The sequence below is a fragment of the Typopeltis vanoorti genome, chromosome 23 (genome assembly GCF_054136105.1).
Source record: "Typopeltis vanoorti isolate ZY-2024b chromosome 23, IOZ_Tvanoo_1.0, whole genome shotgun sequence".
Taxonomy (NCBI): domain Eukaryota; kingdom Metazoa; phylum Arthropoda; class Arachnida; order Uropygi; family Thelyphonidae; genus Typopeltis; species Typopeltis vanoorti.
Genome location: NC_143571.1, coordinates 4,186,906 through 4,205,032, shown reverse-complemented (window position 1 = coordinate 4,205,032; position 18,127 = coordinate 4,186,906). Strand labels below are relative to the sequence as shown.

Here is an 18,127-nt window from a genome sequence, read left to right as displayed (position 1 = left end):
CTATCAGCACTTTCAGTTTCACCTTGTTCTTTGATGTTATGCCAACCAGTTCGCTTTTTATAGCAGTCAAACTATCAACTACCTGCAGCAAAAGTTCTTTGCAGTCATCCCCTTTTCATTCTTTCAGCATTTTAAAAATGGCTAATGCTTTAGTAAAAATCATTGCATAGGTAATAGACATGTTTAATCATTGAGTTTGGTCGCTTATTCAAACAGTTAACAGTTTTTCCATATGAAGAATTATAATGCCCGTTTCTTTATTATGCAACTGAGACTGCATAGATTGCTCATTTTTTACTTCTTTCAAATATCTTTCTTATCCTTTAAAATGATGCAAACTATAGAAGCAGCAAGAGAAAATTTATCAAAACGAGCTTTAACAGTGCAATTTTCTCTAACGTAATTGCTTTTCTTTGTTTGTTTTGCAAATTAAATTAAGAGCCTTTGTGGATTAGTAGAATATTGATTTGTAACCTTTTAAGTAGAAATAATCTTTTAGAAGAGTTTTTTTTAATCTTGTTTTGATTCAATATGTAAAATTATCCTTACAATAAAAAAATCAAATAAATCTGCTTTTCCTAGACACAGATTTTTCGAATGGTTCATTATCTCTTCTGTTTATGGAAAGCCAATACGTAAACTGTTATATCATGCATTCCTGCATTATGGTATCTTCAGAATACTGACATGTAGAGGCCACTTCTGGGCTGATGACTTCTTGCCTAAGTATCCCTGCAAAGCACGTCTCCTTTCAGATATGCATATGCTAAGCATTAAGAAAGATCACTACCCACACTTGTCTAGACATTTATTGATGTCTCATCAGGGAGAGCCAGACTCAAGAAGATACCAAAGTTAAATTAATGCAGAAGTGATATATTTCCATATAAGAATAGTAAGAAGTTGCTTCACCTTATTATTAAAATAATCTAGATCAAAAACAGATGTGAGAAGATACTTCACTTGCAAATTTTGTTTGCTTATACTTGGATTTAATCATAAAAGGATTAAACAAGAATGTGATTTCTTTGCAAGTATAATATCCTTTTGGATAAAATTTTGATTATAAGCCTTTTGTGTCCTTAAAGCTGTTGTTATTGAGCCTTTAATTCTGAATTTGTTTTTGAATTCATAATAGTCAATACTTCATGAGAATATTGATTGTGGTGATGTGTGAGGAATTCACTTCAACTTGAAAGTTTTTATAAGATAAATAATATTTTATATATATAGTGCAGTGCTGGATTCTGAATATATAGAGATTGGAGTAATTATTATTTGCTTCAGAATCCAACATGATCTTCCATCACAAAGGCTAGACTTGTAAATATTATTTAATGTAAACAACTTATTTTACGATTTAATATTCATATAACTACCTTTAATTTTAACTAATATTTAATTAATTAATCAAAGATATATGTATTAATAATGAAAAGACTGTATTAAATATTAAGCTATTTTATTTATTACTATATTAATATTATAAGAACTTGTATTTGATAATTTAACTGCACATTAATTGAAATGTAAATATTCTCTATTTATTCCTATTTTTAGAAGTTTAACATTATGCAATAGCTCAATTTTATTATATTTTGTTTGGTTGTCATGGAGACGTAAGTAAGCGAGCGCGAGTTTGGAACAGGGCGTGAGGAAAAGAATTTTAGAAAGAAATCACGACAATAATTTAGGTGGGAAGAATGGATATAAAAAGGAAGAACGCTGAAAATATATAGATTAGATAGATAGATTAGAGAGAAAAAAGAGAGAGATTGGCATTCGGTTGGAATCGGAGCATTCAGCATTCGGGGAATCAGAGTGTGATATTAGAGAGTCGGCAAGTTACTCAAGCAGCTAATTTAAGTCTACTAGTCGAGAAGCAGTTAGCTAATAAGTTGTAGAATAACAATTATAGCTATGGAAAACAGCTGAGAGACTATTAAACAGACTAGCGATACTTGAGTTGAGATTTAATTTCAGCGCTGACCTTTCAAGGACATACGTAATAACCTTGAAGCAAAGCACTAAGTTACTAGAGAATAGTAGAGGCTGTAAAGTTGAAGTTTACTGTTAGCTGTGTTTAGAATTATAGTGCCTAAAGAATTATTTGAATGCAGGGGGAATGAACAACTGTGCATATAAAATCTCAGGTTAAAGAATTATTGTGTATTGCCTTAACTCATGAGTGATCAGTAGTACTTCAAGCAAGAACGTTTGTTTATGTGTATTGTGACCGATGATTAATTCATTTATTGCTTAGAAGATTTATTTTAATGAGTGCTGTATACTGCTCAAAGTGTTTACAGTTATAAAAAAATGTTTGTGTGTAAGTTTATGAAGAAAGAAGATTATCGGTAAGATTATTCCAACCTTTAATAATTCTATACAGAGAAGTGTGCGAGTTTCATCCTAGAATTTCCCTATACTAACAGTAACTATTGCGGAAATTAGCTGAAGTGTAAATTTAAAAGTGTTTTTGTTTGTGAAGAGGTGTTACTGCAATTTTTATTGTATTTGGAACTTAAGGAACTGTGAGAAGACTGTATTATAGAGATAACAGATTTACCATTGTATGAGTTTTATGATTGAATTTATCTGAGGAGTTAAAATGTTTGTGATATCTTAATTACTGATTTGAATTTAAGTGTCAAATTTGTGATTCTAAAATTAAATATTTGTTTTTGTTAATCAAAAGATGCATTTTGCCTGAATCTCTTTTACTGCACCATTCATAAAATATTCGAACCAAAGCAGATAAATTAAGTAAATTAAATATTCTCGGCCAGTATATATAATAACAACATATAAAGGAAAGGTAGTTGAGAGTTGGTTTTTCTTCAATTCTTGAGCTAATTCAGACATAAAGTGGCGCAGTCTTTAAATATAAATTTTCTTTATATTTGAATTAGAAATCAACTTGTTAAGAACATCGTAATAGTAATCATGTCGGATCCAAAGTATAGATTGAGAAGAAGTAGGATCCAACAGCCGTCATATGGGATAGTGCATATATAGGATAACCCAAGAAATCATAGCTACCATAGAAGAGAAAAGAGAGGCCAAGATACTTGTAAACCAATAAAACAATGAAGAGAATAGAGAAAAATACAGAGCACTAAAAAATAAAGTTGATAACCTATGCAAAAAAGCCAAAGAAAAATGGTTAGAAGAAAAAGCTAAGAAATGCCAAGAAGCATACCAACAAAACAACCTAAAAGTCTTCCATGATACTGTAAGAGAAATTACAAAGGAATTCTCAGCAAAAGCAGCAACAATGATAAACAACAAGATGACTGAAACTGGGAATATTGAATATATAAGAAATATCTGGTCAAACCATTTTAAGACTATCTTTCACCAAGGAAACAAAACTACAATGCCAACAAAAGAAGAAAATAATGATCACCCAAAAATTTTACAAGAAGAAGTTAGATACGCAATAAAACAGATGAAAAACAATAAAGCACCAGGCATTGATACTATTCCTACTGAACTGTGGTCATATGGAGGCAGCATATCAATAGAATATTTAACAACCCTATTCAGTAAAATACTACAAACAGGAGAGATCCCAGATGACTGGAGAACTGGAAAGATCATCCCAATATACAAGAAAGGAGACAAAAGAGACTGCAGAAATTACAGACCAATCAATTTACTTCCTCACACCTATAAAATATTAATAAGAATTATACAAAATAGATTAAAAAATCACCTATGAAGAAATGATAGGCATAGAACAAGCTGGTTTCCGAAGAAACTATTCAACAATAGACCAAATTTTCACATTGCACCATCTAGCAGAGCTCAGCTGGGAAGACCATAAAGAACTATATTGTTGTTTTGTGGACTTTAAAAAGCTTTCGATAACATCAACAGAGAAGTCCTTCTTAAAATTCTACTAGAAAAAGCAATAGACAAATATATAATAAAATTTCTGATAAAATATTACTCTAAGGGGCAAATGCAATAATTAAAAAGGACACACTCACAAAGGACAGAACCCATAGAGATCCAAAAAGGAGTAATGCAAGGATACCCATTATCCCCATGCCTATTGTATATTAGAAGAAGTTGTAAAGAAGGCAATAGACAATGAGACTGGAATCAATGTCAATGGTTTAAACATAAATAATATCAAATATGTGGATGATCTCGTCCTTATTGCAAGAACCCCAAATGAACTACAAAAGTTGATCAACAAGCTAAACGAAACCTGTAAAACATATGACATGACAATAAATATACAAAAGACAAAAGTGATGAAAATAGGGAGGAACAGAACTACCATCTCAGCCACCCTAAATGGAGAACAAATAGAACAAGTAGACAACTTCATATACCTTGGATCAAAACTAACAGAAACAATAGATGAACTCAAAACAATCAAACACAGAATAGCGATAGGATGGACCACCATGGGAAAATTACAGAAAATCTGGAAAACAAACAAGATATCTAAACAAGCCAAAATCAAATTATATGAAGCAATAATTATACCAACAGTCATCTATGGAGCAGAAGCGTGGACAGTTAAAAAAAGAGAGGAGAAAAAACTGCTGGCATTTGAAATGAAATGCTTAAGAAAAATAAATAGAACAAGTTGGATAGAAAAGAAAACAAACATCACAGTCAGACAGGAACTATTGTATAAAAAGACAATAATAGAAAAAATAGAAAACAACAACTGAGATGGTTTGGACACACTGTACGCATGGACGCAGACAGACTTCCTAACGTCCTAATCAATACTTTTCCAAATGAAAAAAGAAGACCTGGAAGACCAAGAATTACCTGGCTGAAATTAATAAAGAACATCTCGGGATGCAGAACATATAAGGAACTTTTTCAAACAGCAACGAATAGAGAAGACTGGAAGATCCTGCTCAAGAGAAGACTCAACCCATCTTAGACGTAAGAGAAGAAGAGTGCAGTCATTTATTATTCCTTTTTCTTTACTCTTATTATATTCATACTTACATTTCCAAAAAAAAAAATCTAAATTATGACTTCATTACTGCAGATTGCTTCTTACTGAAGAATTCATTTTCTATTAGTAGAACATTACCTATATAATTGATGTAGGAGTAGAAAGAAGAGATGGAGCTGTAAGTGTAGCTTTTTTCTGTGAGTAATACAGGTTATAATAGAAACACTTGAATGCAAAAAAAAAGGGGGGGAGGACAAGGATGACAAATGTTGCAAACAGCTTTAGAAAGAAAATACAGTGATCACATTTCTGAAAGAAATGTGATCACTGTATTCTTCTGCATAATGCAAACTGCCTGTTTTTTATTAATCAGAAATCAGTTTTTAAGCATACTAATAATTTGTTTTTTGAGCTTTTGTATAGGCAGAAAATGAAGGTTTTTAGCATAGCTCAGTTTATAGCTAATCTGCCATATTGTTTATGGCTTATGATCATGTTATCTTTATTAAGAATTTCAAGTTCATTTTACATCAAATTATGTTTATTCAAGCAGAAGTACTAAATTTAAGATCAAATTAGTAATTATGCATCTTGCTACAGCATTCAGAATATTTTTGCAGACAAAAAAAAATTTAACTAGTGTATCTGCTGATTTCTAGATATCCAGCTGATGTAAAACTGTCTACAGTTCAGCCTTCTGTAGAAGATGCTGCATTTCAATCCTTAGCAAGAGCTTTCGTTAATGATCGTTCTGTCCTCTCAGGAGAAGTAATGTGTCTGAGAAGTTCTTCACCTCTTTTGTTTGGGAATGGTTCCTTGTTGGATTTTGCATATAACAGATTTAAGACTTTAATTGTAAGTATTATTGCTTGAAATATAGAGAAATACTGTTCTGTATTGTAAATTTTTTCTCACTATAAAGTATCTTATTTCTGTACTTTAGAACAACATACTATGAATTGAGGGAAATCTCATTATTCCCTGAGCTACTGTTTATGCATCAAACATGATATCAAAATGGAAATCTATTTTGTTATCTGGTTTAATGCTGCTTTCTTCCATAATAATAATAAGAGTGGAGATAATCTGCACCCTAGTCTTTCACCTGTTTTACATCAGACCATCAATTCTAACTTTCTGACTTACATTCAACCATATCAAGGGATGTACCAGCATCCGCTGAGCAAGTGATGGCCAACTACATGCCATTAATGACCATGATAGATGTTGATTGTCCAGGCACATGTAGACTAACGACTGGGCAATAGTGGCACACATGAAATCTAGTTTTGATGTTGCAGGTCCAAGCAGTGTCAGCAAGTGGACAGTACATTGTACTCTACATACCATGGGCTACAGGAGTTGACACCCTGTATCACTGTTGACAGCTCATCATTGGGCATTGCACCTTGCCTGTTGTCAGGGCCACCAAAACTGAACCTCTGCAGAGTGGACCAGAGTCAAGTGGTCTGATGAATCCCATTATCAGTTGTATCAAGCTGACAAGAGGGCCCACAAATCATCACAGGTATGGCCTGTGATGATTTGTGGAGCATGTGAAACGTTAGATCCCTTAGTATAGCTGGAGTGGTCCTTAAATGCTGCGAGCTACCAGAATTTGCAGGCTGATCACCTACATACTTTTATAGCTTTCACACATCATGCAAACAATGTCTGTTTCAGTAGGACAATGTGCCATCCCACCAGGCTGCAACCACCCAAGCATGGCTCGAGAAACACTCATCTGAATTTGGGACCATCCAGAGGCCCCCAATTTCTCCGGATTTAAATTTGATCGAATCTATCTGATCGGATGCTGTAGAGCGAGACATTAGATCCATGTATCCAGCATCTAAGGCACTGTTGTGGACAATGCTGCAGCAGGCATGGCTAGAATTACCTGCAGCAACCCTCTGGCATCTGGTGGAGTCAGTGCCTCGGAGAATACGGGCTGTTATTCACACTGATGTTTTGTACGTTGAGTAGACACACACAGCTTGGAAAGAAGTCAACAGACACCATAGTCTGAGGAACAAACAGCCATTGCACCCACCTTAATAAAATGTATGCTCCTTTCACTTCAATGACTACAGCAATCCTACAAGGCATGTTTTCACAAGCATATGGGGAATTTTGGACCATTCTTCCTATAGGCATGTAATGAGGTCCTGGACTGTTGTGGGGCAGATATCCCTTGACCTAACTGAAGACTCCAGTTCATCATGCAGATGTGCCATAGGGTTGAAATCAGGTCTCTATGGAGGCCAGTCAAGTGTTGACATGTGTGTCCACAAACCACCCAGTTGTAAAATTCAATGCAATAGAAATTTTTAAATTTCAAGCATTGATTTCAGAGGTTGTAAAAATGTGTAAATATAGTAAAACTACATGTTGTCATACTAATTTTAAATCCACAGGGGTATCTGGCATAAAAGGTAATGCAGAATTATTTATAAAATTAGTAATTAGTATAAATATTCAAGTTGTGCACTTTCATTTCATTTCGTATGGTGATTCAACAGCCGTGAGCCCCTTTTACAGGGAGGTACAGCACCACCACAATCCCCCCCCCCCCCCAATTTTTTTCTGGGTTTGGGACAGGCATAGCTGACAATTCAGACCTATGGCTGGAGGGATTGTCTTAAGTATTCCTGACTGTATCTATGTGTGTTCACTGGGCCGGTTTGCCTGCTTGCAGGATGAAAAATCCCAGATAAACTGGTGGAAAAACCTCAGTTTTTCCGTGTGCACTTTATGTATGCTTATCAAATTGATATTGTAAAAAAATAGCCTAGTATTAAAATAAGTTTAATATTAGTATTAAGTTAAGTTTTCCCAAAAAACCACAGGATTGGAACTTGGAATGTTAGAAGTATGAACCAAGGTAAGCTGGAAATAATAAAGATGGACATGGAGTGCAAGAAGCTGGATATATTGGGAATAAGTGAATTTAGATGGACAGGAATGGGCCATTTTCAGTCAGGGGACTATATGGTGTATTACTTAGGACATGAGACAAGTCGAAAAAATGGAGTATCTTTCTTACTTGGGAAAAGATGGCATGTATTGGGTTATAATCCAGTAAATGAAAGAATCATTTCTCTCAGAGTGAGTGGACATCCAATGAATATAACGATCATTCAGGTTTATGCACCTACTACAGAGGCATCAGAAGAAGACATTGAAGAATTTTATGGCAAGTTACAAGAAGTGATAGATGCAGCACCAAAGCGAGATTTATGGCTACTTATTGGAGATTGGAATGAAAAAGTGGGAGAGACTGAGGAACAAGGAATAACAGGTCGTTTTGGTTTAGGTATTCGAAACACTGCAGAGAAGAGACTAGTTGAGTTTTGTGCAGAGAATTCTTTGTTTGTTGCTAATACCTGCTTTAAACAGCACAAAAGAAGATTGTACACATGGGGTATCACCTGATGGACAACACAGAAATCAAAGTGACTATATACTTGGACAAAGAAGATGGAGAAGTGCAATTCAGTCTGTCAAGACTTTTCCAAGTGCAGACTGTGAAACAGACCATGAGCTATTAGTGGCTACGATACAAGTGAAACTACGGAAACTGAAAACATCACAAATGCCTATCAGATATGATCTTGGAAACATACCAGCTGAATACAATATTAGCATACAGAACAGATTCAACACACTCAATTTGTGTGAAAGAGAACCAGATGAACTATGGGAAGAGATTAAAGATATAATTAAAACAGAAGCAAAGAAGAATATCCCAATAGTTGTAAGAAGAAGTACAAATGACTGTCAGAAGATGCCATCAAAACTGCTCAGGAAAGGAGAAAAATGAAGGCCACAGGAAATTTGCAGGAAGTATGGCATTTGAATACAGAGTTTCAATGACAAGCCAGAAGAGACAAGGAAAAATACTTTAACCAGGAATTGCCAACAAATAGAAGACCAAAACAAGAAAGGAAAAACAAGAGATCTTTTCAAAAAGATCAGAGAACTAACAGGAAAGTTTAGTGCCAAGGTGACGGTATTGAAAAGTAAACACAAAGGATATCTTACAGAAGCTGCAGACATCAAAGAAAGATGGAAAGAGTATACAGAAGACCTTTACAGAAAGGACTCCAAAATTACTGAGAAATTTGAAGATCAGAATTATACACAGGAACCAGTACCAGTGGAGAGTGAAATGAGGTGGGCACTGCAACAGATTTCCAGTAAGAAAGCACTAGGAGGAGATGAAATACCCATTGAGCTGCTCAAAGCTCTGAGAGAAGAGGCAGTTAAAATTTTAACAGCTCTATGTCAGCAAATTTGGATCACAACTACATGGCCTAGAGAACGGAAAAAATCTTTATATACCTTTATTGAAGAAAGGCGATGCAAGAGAGTGCGAAAATTACAGAACTATAGCATTGATTTCTCATGCAAGTAAAGTCTTACTTAAGATCATTTAGAAAACACTGGAACCATTCATGAAGAGAGAAATGCCAGATGAACAGGCAGGATTTCCAAAAGGCAGAGGAACAAGAAATCAAATTGCCAATTTGAGATGGATAATAGAAAGAGCACAGGAATATCACAAGAATGTCTACCTTTGTTTCCTTGACTATAGCAAGGCTTTCGACTCTGTAGATCATATGAAACTGTGGAATGTGTTAAGACCAATGGGAGTCCCAGAGCATTTCATTATCCTTCTGAGGAATCTTTATTATGAACAAGAAGCTACCGTCCGAACAGATATTGGAGAAACTGAGTATTTCACAATAGGTAAAGAGGTGCGACAAGGATGTATTTTATCTCCATACCTGTTTAACTTGTACAGCGAATGCATTTTAAGAATGTCAAGGCTGGAAGAGTTTTCAGTTGGAATTAAAATTGGTTGAAGAAATATTAATAATTTGAGGTATGCAGATGATACCACCTTGCTAGCAGAATGCAAAGAAGATTTGGAAGAAGTTATTATGAAAATTAGAGAAGAAAGGGCTAAATATGGCCTTAAAATTAACTTCAAGAAGACAAAAGTTATGGCAACATGTGAACTTAATGATTTTGAAGTAGATGGGGAGAAAATGGAAGCAGTTAACAATTTTGTATTGATAAAGATGGTTATTGTACCGAAGAAGTTAGAAGAAGATTATTACTCAGAAAAAAAGCAATGATGACAAATTTAAGCAAGATCTTTAAAGATAAAGATATTAGCCTCACAGCAAAAATCAGAATCGTTAAAGCAATGGTATTCCCTGTGATGCTGTATGGATGTGAAAGTTGGACCCTGAGAAAAAGTGAAAGAAGAAAGATAGATACATTTGAATTATGGGTTTGGAGACGCTTACTAAGAAACCAATAAATCAGTGATTGACAGAATAAAGCCAGATTGCTCCCTTGAAGCTATGATCATCAAGCAAAAATTGTCATACTTCGGACATATTATGCGAGCAAATGACAGTCTGGAGAAGTTGATGGAAGCAGGAGAAGAGGAAGACCGAGAATTAGATGGGTGGATGGAGTTAAAGAAGCAACTGGAGTGCGCTTGGAGGTTCTGAAAGACATGGTCAGGGACAGATCGGAATGGAGAGTGTATGTTCATGGAGTCTCCAGGAGTCAGACACGACTGGATGGATCTTAACAACAAATTAAAATAAGTTTACCTTAACTAAAAATGATTAAAGAGGATTATGTGTGGGAACCTAAAAGCTAACTTGCTGAAGGTCATTCAAGCAAGGAAGTTTCCTGCCTTCGTTGAAGGTCAAGACCACTGACCTCAGAGTGATCGCAGGATATTCGGGGGTCTCCGACCCAGAAACATGGAACTCCGGTAAACCTATGCAGGAGGCCTGAAGGACAAAATCTCTCTCTCTCTCTCTCTCTCTCTCTCGTCGTCGTCATCTCGCTGCAATCCGCAAGTCAGTTTGGACTCATCTGTACATAACCCATGGAGAAACAGGCAGCCCCAGAGAAGAAGTGAAAGTTTCCACAATGTATAGGAAGTAAAGGAACTTACCTTGTGCACTGAATGCAGGATGCTGTGAGTCGACCTAGTTCCTTCGGTGAAGATCTGCTGCTGCTCCCACACATGAATTATGGAAGGATGCCTGTCGAGTACCGTATGAGGAATTCCAGTACGCTTCACGGATTGAAGAAGTTGGCAGAAGCAGCTAAGGATCTTATGTGCTAATAGGACTATATGTATTGTCAAGGACCTGTGAGTAGAAATCTTTGTGTTAATTATTAAGTACGAAAGGATGATTGTTAGTCCACTGGACATATTACTAAGCTAAATGAGAATGTCGTGGATAGCAAAGATTGAGATTGTAACAACAGCATAGCATAAGTAAGGATAGTGATCACCAGAATTGTATAATATGAGAAACTCCCCTCTATAATGGGAAGTTCAACATTGTTAGATAGAAGTTGATATTCTTGTTAAGATTATGAAAAGAGTTGGAAGAAAATTGCATACTAGTGTAGATTTACTTTAGGTTAAAATAAAATGTGTTTTGTTTGCTTAATAGAGACTTATTGCCTGATCTTTGTACAATGCACTGCCTCGCAAAAACTTCGAACCTGTTTGTTTAGAACTTAGGAACTTGCCACGACTGTTTATTAATCCCACGATAAATTATTAGCTATATTGTATAGGTACTATAACATATCTCCGATGCTCTATGTCTAGAATTCAGGTGGCATAGTCATTAATCAAATAAATTTTCCTGTTTTCTGTTAGCATAGGAGATAGTTATCTGCCTGTGAATAAGCCTAGTTCATAGGCTTATTCACCAGCAGCGTCACTGTTTGTAGGAATCGTAGGGTTAAAATGATACTAAGAAAAGATTAAGGAATTACGACGGCCACACACTGCAAGATAAGAACAAAGATAAGATATTACAACGTACAACAACACATTTTTTTACACAGTTACTGCAGCAGCCTTATGACACAATGCACTGTCCCGCTGAAAAAAAACAATGGTCATTTCCAGTGGTGTAAAGAGTATGTACAGTGGGACATGGAAGCTTTCCAAGCTTCCATGTCCCACTGTACCTACTCTTTACACCACTGAAGACAACGCTGCATGTCAGTTCAGGTGAGGTGGGGGCTTGCATATTGGAGTCCTAGCATGGAAACACATGTTGTGATGTGTTTCCATGTCCACATTGTCCTAGCATGGAAACACAAAAACATGTGCTGTTGAATGTTTTTTTGTACAGAGTTGTGTTCCAGTCGCATTCAACGTGCTGACTGATGACTGGCATGTTTTACATTATTATCCTTCGTAGTATCCTATGGTCACATTTGGTGAAGGTGGTGAAGGTTGTCCATTCCTGGTAGCACTTGCAGTTGATCCCTGTGCTTCTATTTTGGTATGGTATCACTGATTGTTGACCTGGGATGGCTTATTTTGTCAACAGTTTGCTAAATAGATAGGTCTGCATCATGTCATCCTATCACAACACCTTTTCAAACTCCATCAGCTCCTTTCCTGCAGCCATTTCGCCCAGACACAGTTCTACTGACTTAGGAAAATCATATTGATTCAATTTATAATGGCCAAAAACACCTGACTTGTTACTTGGAATCGTTCTGTCTGTTGACTTTTTTCCAAGCAGTGTGTGTGTGTGTGTGTACACAGTGGTATCTCTTCGAACTAATAAAAACCATGCCCAAGAGATGAAAATAAGTAGCATTTAAGACAAAAATAATCAGGTTCTAATGGTTACATCACTTTAATTCTGTAAATAAATGAAGTATCTGATAAAGCTACTATACTGTAATGTAAAACATAAAAAATAATACAGTACACAAGTTTATTTTAGTAAAATATTTAGTTTGCTAAATTTTTTAAGTACCTGTATTGTTGAGGATTCTGATTTAATAAAATTGCATAGTTCAGTACATAACTTAATTTGCATTAAAATTATCACTTTCTTGTACACAACACACACACAAAAAAAAAAAAAGTTTCACAAAATAACACAAAAATAAAAGTTTTTTTTCTTTATTTCTTTGTAAAGAAAATCACTGATTTTCTTTTGCTTCTTGGAAGCTAAACTTTTTTCGAATGCTTCTTCTTAGAGCTGCATTAGCAATAAAATTTTGTGGAATGACATATCATTCTGCTTAGCCCATTCTATACACAAATTAAAACTGTCAACTGCCTCTTCATGTTTTACTTTTTTTTTTTTCTTCGAGTTCTTTATCGTCATCATCGTCTTCTAATTCATTCTGTAGTGTCATATTTATAATTTCAGCATATGATTTGATTTTGAATTCACTTTCGGTTCTACCTGTAATCCATTCCGTAACATCTGTTTGTGAAATTTCAACACTGGATTTATATTTTTAACCAAATTATGCACATTTTGAATTTTTTCTTTTTATGTATCACCATAGTCATCGATGGCTTCCCAGGCAAACGTGAACACACAATAAATCAAAATAGACCTACAGTATAACTGTACAATCGACAGTATGAAAAAAGTACTCTACTGTAATAATAATAAAATAAATAATAATAGTTAAAATAATAATTATTAGATAAAAATAATAGTAGACAATATAATAATAATATAATAAACTTTTTTTCTTTCAAACCGCAGTTCAGATTACTGGAGGGTTCGGACTAAAGAGGTTCAGATTAGTGAGATACCACTGTATATATTAAAAACTCCAACTCAACATCTAGAAGAAGAAACCCATAATCATAAGAACCATCGGTATAAGGAGTATTAATGAAAAGGAAATAAAGCTTGTAGAAGAACTGGAAACTACCATGCGAACATAATTGTAAATTAAAGATACCAAGAAATTATATTCTGATTTCATCCTTTATCCAAGTGTAAGTAAACAAAGTTTTCACTTGAAGTCACTTCACAACTGGGCTACTGGGCTATACAGGCTAATGACTTCACATCGATTACCTTGGTATTCCATAATGCAATGCACATATGCTTACAGACATGTGCGAGGGTGGGTGGTCTGAAAAGTTCTCGGCCTCGGCCATATATGGAACACTATCGACAAGATTTTTTTTTTTTTTCCAAAGTTGGTACATCTGTCATAAGCATCCATGTGAAATTGCAAGTCATTCTATCAAGTAGTTTGTTTTATGCAGCTGTCTGGAGCAAAAGTGTTGTCTGTATCCCTTGAAATGGATAAAATTGAGTATCGTGCTATTATAAAAATTTTTGTAAGGTTTAACGGCAAAAGAAATTCATTGGAAGTTCATAAATGTTTATGGGCAGTCTTCTCCTTCATTATCGACAATTGGGAAATGGGCTGCCGAGTTTAAACATGGCCGTACCATCCTTGAAGATGATCCACATGAAGGAAGTCCAAAAAGTGTAAAACCAGAAATTATAGATCAAGTGCACAATATGGTATTGGACGACCAGCGAGTCAAAGTACATGAAATTGCTGAGACTATAGGCATTTCAAAAGGACGTGTAGGGTATTTTTTACATGAAGAATTGCAAATGAGAAAGCTTTGCTCAAGGTGGGTGTTGTGCTTGCTCACAGCAGATCAAAAACACATTCGCATGAAAATATCTGAACAGTGCTTAGAGTTTTAACAATAAAACTGATTTTATGCATTGATTTATTACTATGGAAGAGACTCGGATTCACCTTAGATACACATCAGTCAAATCAGTAGATAGAAGCCGATTATTCAGTGCCAAAGAAGACAAAGTTGGTTCCATCAGCAGGAAAGATCATGGCATCAGTGTTTGGGGATGCTAAAGACATTTTGTTATTAATTATCTTCAAAAGGGCAAAACAATAACCAGGGAATATTATTCTGATCTTTTAACCAGGCTAGACGAAAAAATTTGTGAGAAAAGACCCGGTTTACAGAAGTAAAAAAATCATCTTTCATCAAAAAAATCATCTTTCAAAAAATTACATCATTAATAACTTCCTATCTACAATTTTCCTCCAAATCAATCTGTTACTTGTCAAGACTCTAACATTATCAGATCTTATATTTCCATCGTCTAAGGCTTTGTACCGTATTAATCCACCTATATCTTGGTCTTCCTCTGGGTCGTTTTCCTGCCAATCTGACAGAGAACACTTGTTTTGCTAATATTTTCTCACCCATTCTGTTTAAGTGACCATACCACCTGAGATTAGCTCTGCTAATGCATTCCTGGATGCTGACAATGTCAAGTTCTTTCCTAATATCCTCATTTTTAATATGATATTGCCATTGATGCCATCTGTTCGTGCCTATAATCTTTCTCAGGACTCTCATATCTGCAGTCTCTAGTCTTTGGTGAAGTGTTTTACTTCTGACCCAGCTCTCAGATCCATAAGTTAAAACTGGTTTCAACACTGTCTTGTATACAGCTAATTTAGTGTTCCGACTAATTTCTCTCTTATTCCATATGAATTTATTCAATTGACTTCCCACCATACCAGCTTTGCTGATTCTGTTGTCTATTTCCATATTTAATTTACCATCTTCACTAAAAATCGTGCCTAAGTAGCTGAAATGTTTGACTTGTTCCACAGGTTCTCCATTCACAACACAGTTGACATTTTCAATGATTCTGCCTATTTTCATTGTCTTTGTCTTTTTATTGCTGACCTTCATACCATATCTATTACAACAGTTATTCAATTTAATTGGAGAATCTTGCAGACTTGTAGCATATGTATTTAGAAGTATAACATCATCTCCACATAAAGCAAAGAGCTGACATTAACATCTCCAATTTTGATATCATGTTTAATACCACTTTCCTTCATAATGTGATCCATATAGATAATGAATAACAGAAGGGATAAAATACATCCTTGTCTCACAGCAGATTTAACATTAAGCCACTTTCTTGTACTTCCTTCAATTCTAACTGCTGACTTACAACTCAAATAAAGACTAAGTATTGTTTGATATAATGCCCCATTGACACCATGTAACTGTAGCGTATTGAATAGCTTCTCTCTTGGCACCTTGTCATATGCCTTTTCCAAATCGACAAAACTTAAATACAGATCTTTGTTATATTCCCATGCTTTCTTGACTATTTGTCGTAAAGTAAAGTATAACATCATCTCCACATAAAGCAAAGAGCTGACATTAACATCTCCAATTTTGATATCATGTTTAATACCACTTTCCTTCATAATGTGATCCATATAGATAATGAATAACAGAGGGGATAAAGTACATCCTTGTCTCACACCAGATTTAACATTAAACCACTTTCTTGTACTTCCTTCAATTCTAACTGCTGACTTACAACTCAAATAAAGACTAAGTATTGTTTGATATAATGCCCCATTGACACCATGTAACTGTAGCGTATTGAATAGCTTCTCTTGTCATATGCCTTTTCCAAATCGACAAAACTTAAATACAGATCTTTGTTATATTCCCATGCTTTCTGGACTATTTGTCGTAAAGTGAAGATCTGATCCTGACAGCCTCTATTTGGCCTGAATCCAGCTTATTCTTCACCAAGCTTTTCTTCCACAATTCTTCTCAACAGTTTCTCAAGTATACTTGCATAGATCTTGCCAGGAACACTCAGTAGGGAAATACCTCTGTAATTCTCACATTCAGTTTTATTTCCCTTTTTATATATAGGTGCTATGAGAGCTCTACTCCAATTATTGGGAATTCATCCCTCTGTCCAGGATTTCTGAACTATGCAGTGCAGCCACTTTAAGACTTTTATACCAAATACTTCAGCACATCTGGTCGAATATCATCTACTCCTGCTGCCTTTCCACATTTCAAGCCTTTAATGCATTTTTCTACTTCAAGTATGGATATGTATTCCTGACTGCATGCCTGGTCAGTGTTTTTTTACCACTGTGCTGTCATCACTGCTTGTTTCATTTAGCAGTTTTTCAAAGTAATTACTCCCTACTTCAAGGATTTCTTTTTTTCCCGTTTTCATGTCACTTTTATCATCTCTAATTTCTTTTACAGCACTCTTTCCTCCATTCCTAAGCTTCTTCAACAACCTCCAGAATATTTTGCCACCTCCTTGATATTTATTTTCTATATTCTTGCCGAAGTCCTCCCATGACTTTTGTTTAGCTAGTTTTACACAGTGTTTAGCATTCTTGCATTTTTCTCTATATTCTCTTAGAGCATAAGCTGACTTATTTTCCAGGAACTTTTGATATGTTTTCTTCCTGTGTCAACCATGGAGTTCTAATTTTTCTATCCTTGCAGACAACTTCACCACATGCCTATCTAGCTGAATCAATCAGGGCTTTCTTTAAGGCTTGCCACTGAATCTCCAAGGTTTAATTCCTGTTCTCAAACTCTTTCATTTTCTTTTCAATAATATTTCTGTATTTTAGTCTACAGTTCACATCTGAGAGCTGCTCAACTTTTATTTGCTTTAAAACTTTCTTACATGTTATTCTTTTCAATATGCAATTCAATTTTATCCTGCTCAAGACTAAATAGTGATCACTTCCAATTACAAATCCTCTGTACACTCTGGTGTCCTGCACCAGGGAGAAAACATCACCATCAACAATAACATAGTCAATGAGACTTTTCTTATTCCTTGCCTCTTCTCTCCATGTGAATTTGTGCACATTTTTATGTTGGAACATAGTGTTAGTAATAACCAGTCCATGTCCTGAGCAGAAATCCAACAGATATTTGCCATTATTATTAGCTTTGCTCTTTTCTCCAAATTTTCCCAAAATATTTTTGTATGTCTGACAATCGTTTCCTACTCTGCTATTTAGATCCCCAACAAGGACCAACTTTTCCTTTTTCGTTGTGTCAGTTGCTTTCTCTAAAGCATTAAAAAATTCCTCCACTTCTACTTTAGTAGAACCTTCTGTGGGACTATAATCACAAATAAGTCTCATTATCCAATCCCCATTCTGATATATGCCCACATCACATTACTTGAGAGTGCCTGCCATTCAAGAAGATTAGCCTCGTATTTTGTTTTGAATACTATGGCTACTCCTTTTCCTTGATTGTCATTGCCACCAAATATAACATTTTGTATTTATTGCTCAGAAAGATCTCGCCAGTTTTGGTCTTTTTTGTTTCAGTCACCCTTATTATGTCGATCTGGTACTTATCTAATTCCTCAGCTAGCCCCATTTCTTTGCCATTCAGGTTTCTTATGTTGATAGTACCGATCTTTAACTTTGGTCACGTTGAGTTGGGGTGTGCTTTCAGATTTGTTCCAGTAGCTGATTTTTCACTGTTCACCCTGGTTCCCT

At 35.2% G+C, this 18,127-nt stretch overlaps 1 protein-coding gene across 1 annotated transcript in view; it reads left to right on the top strand.

Annotated features, from left to right (window-relative positions):
* The window catches only part of LOC150093582 (carboxypeptidase D-like), a 506,393-nt gene that overhangs the window by 267,915 nt on the left and 220,351 nt on the right, over window positions 1-18,127 (top strand). Inside the window, exon 13 of the mRNA XM_090413049.1 lies at window positions 5,593-5,788. Coding sequence (XP_090269175.1) covers window positions 5,593-5,788 — 196 coding nt within the window. The remainder of the gene's footprint in view (window positions 1-5,592; window positions 5,789-18,127) is intronic.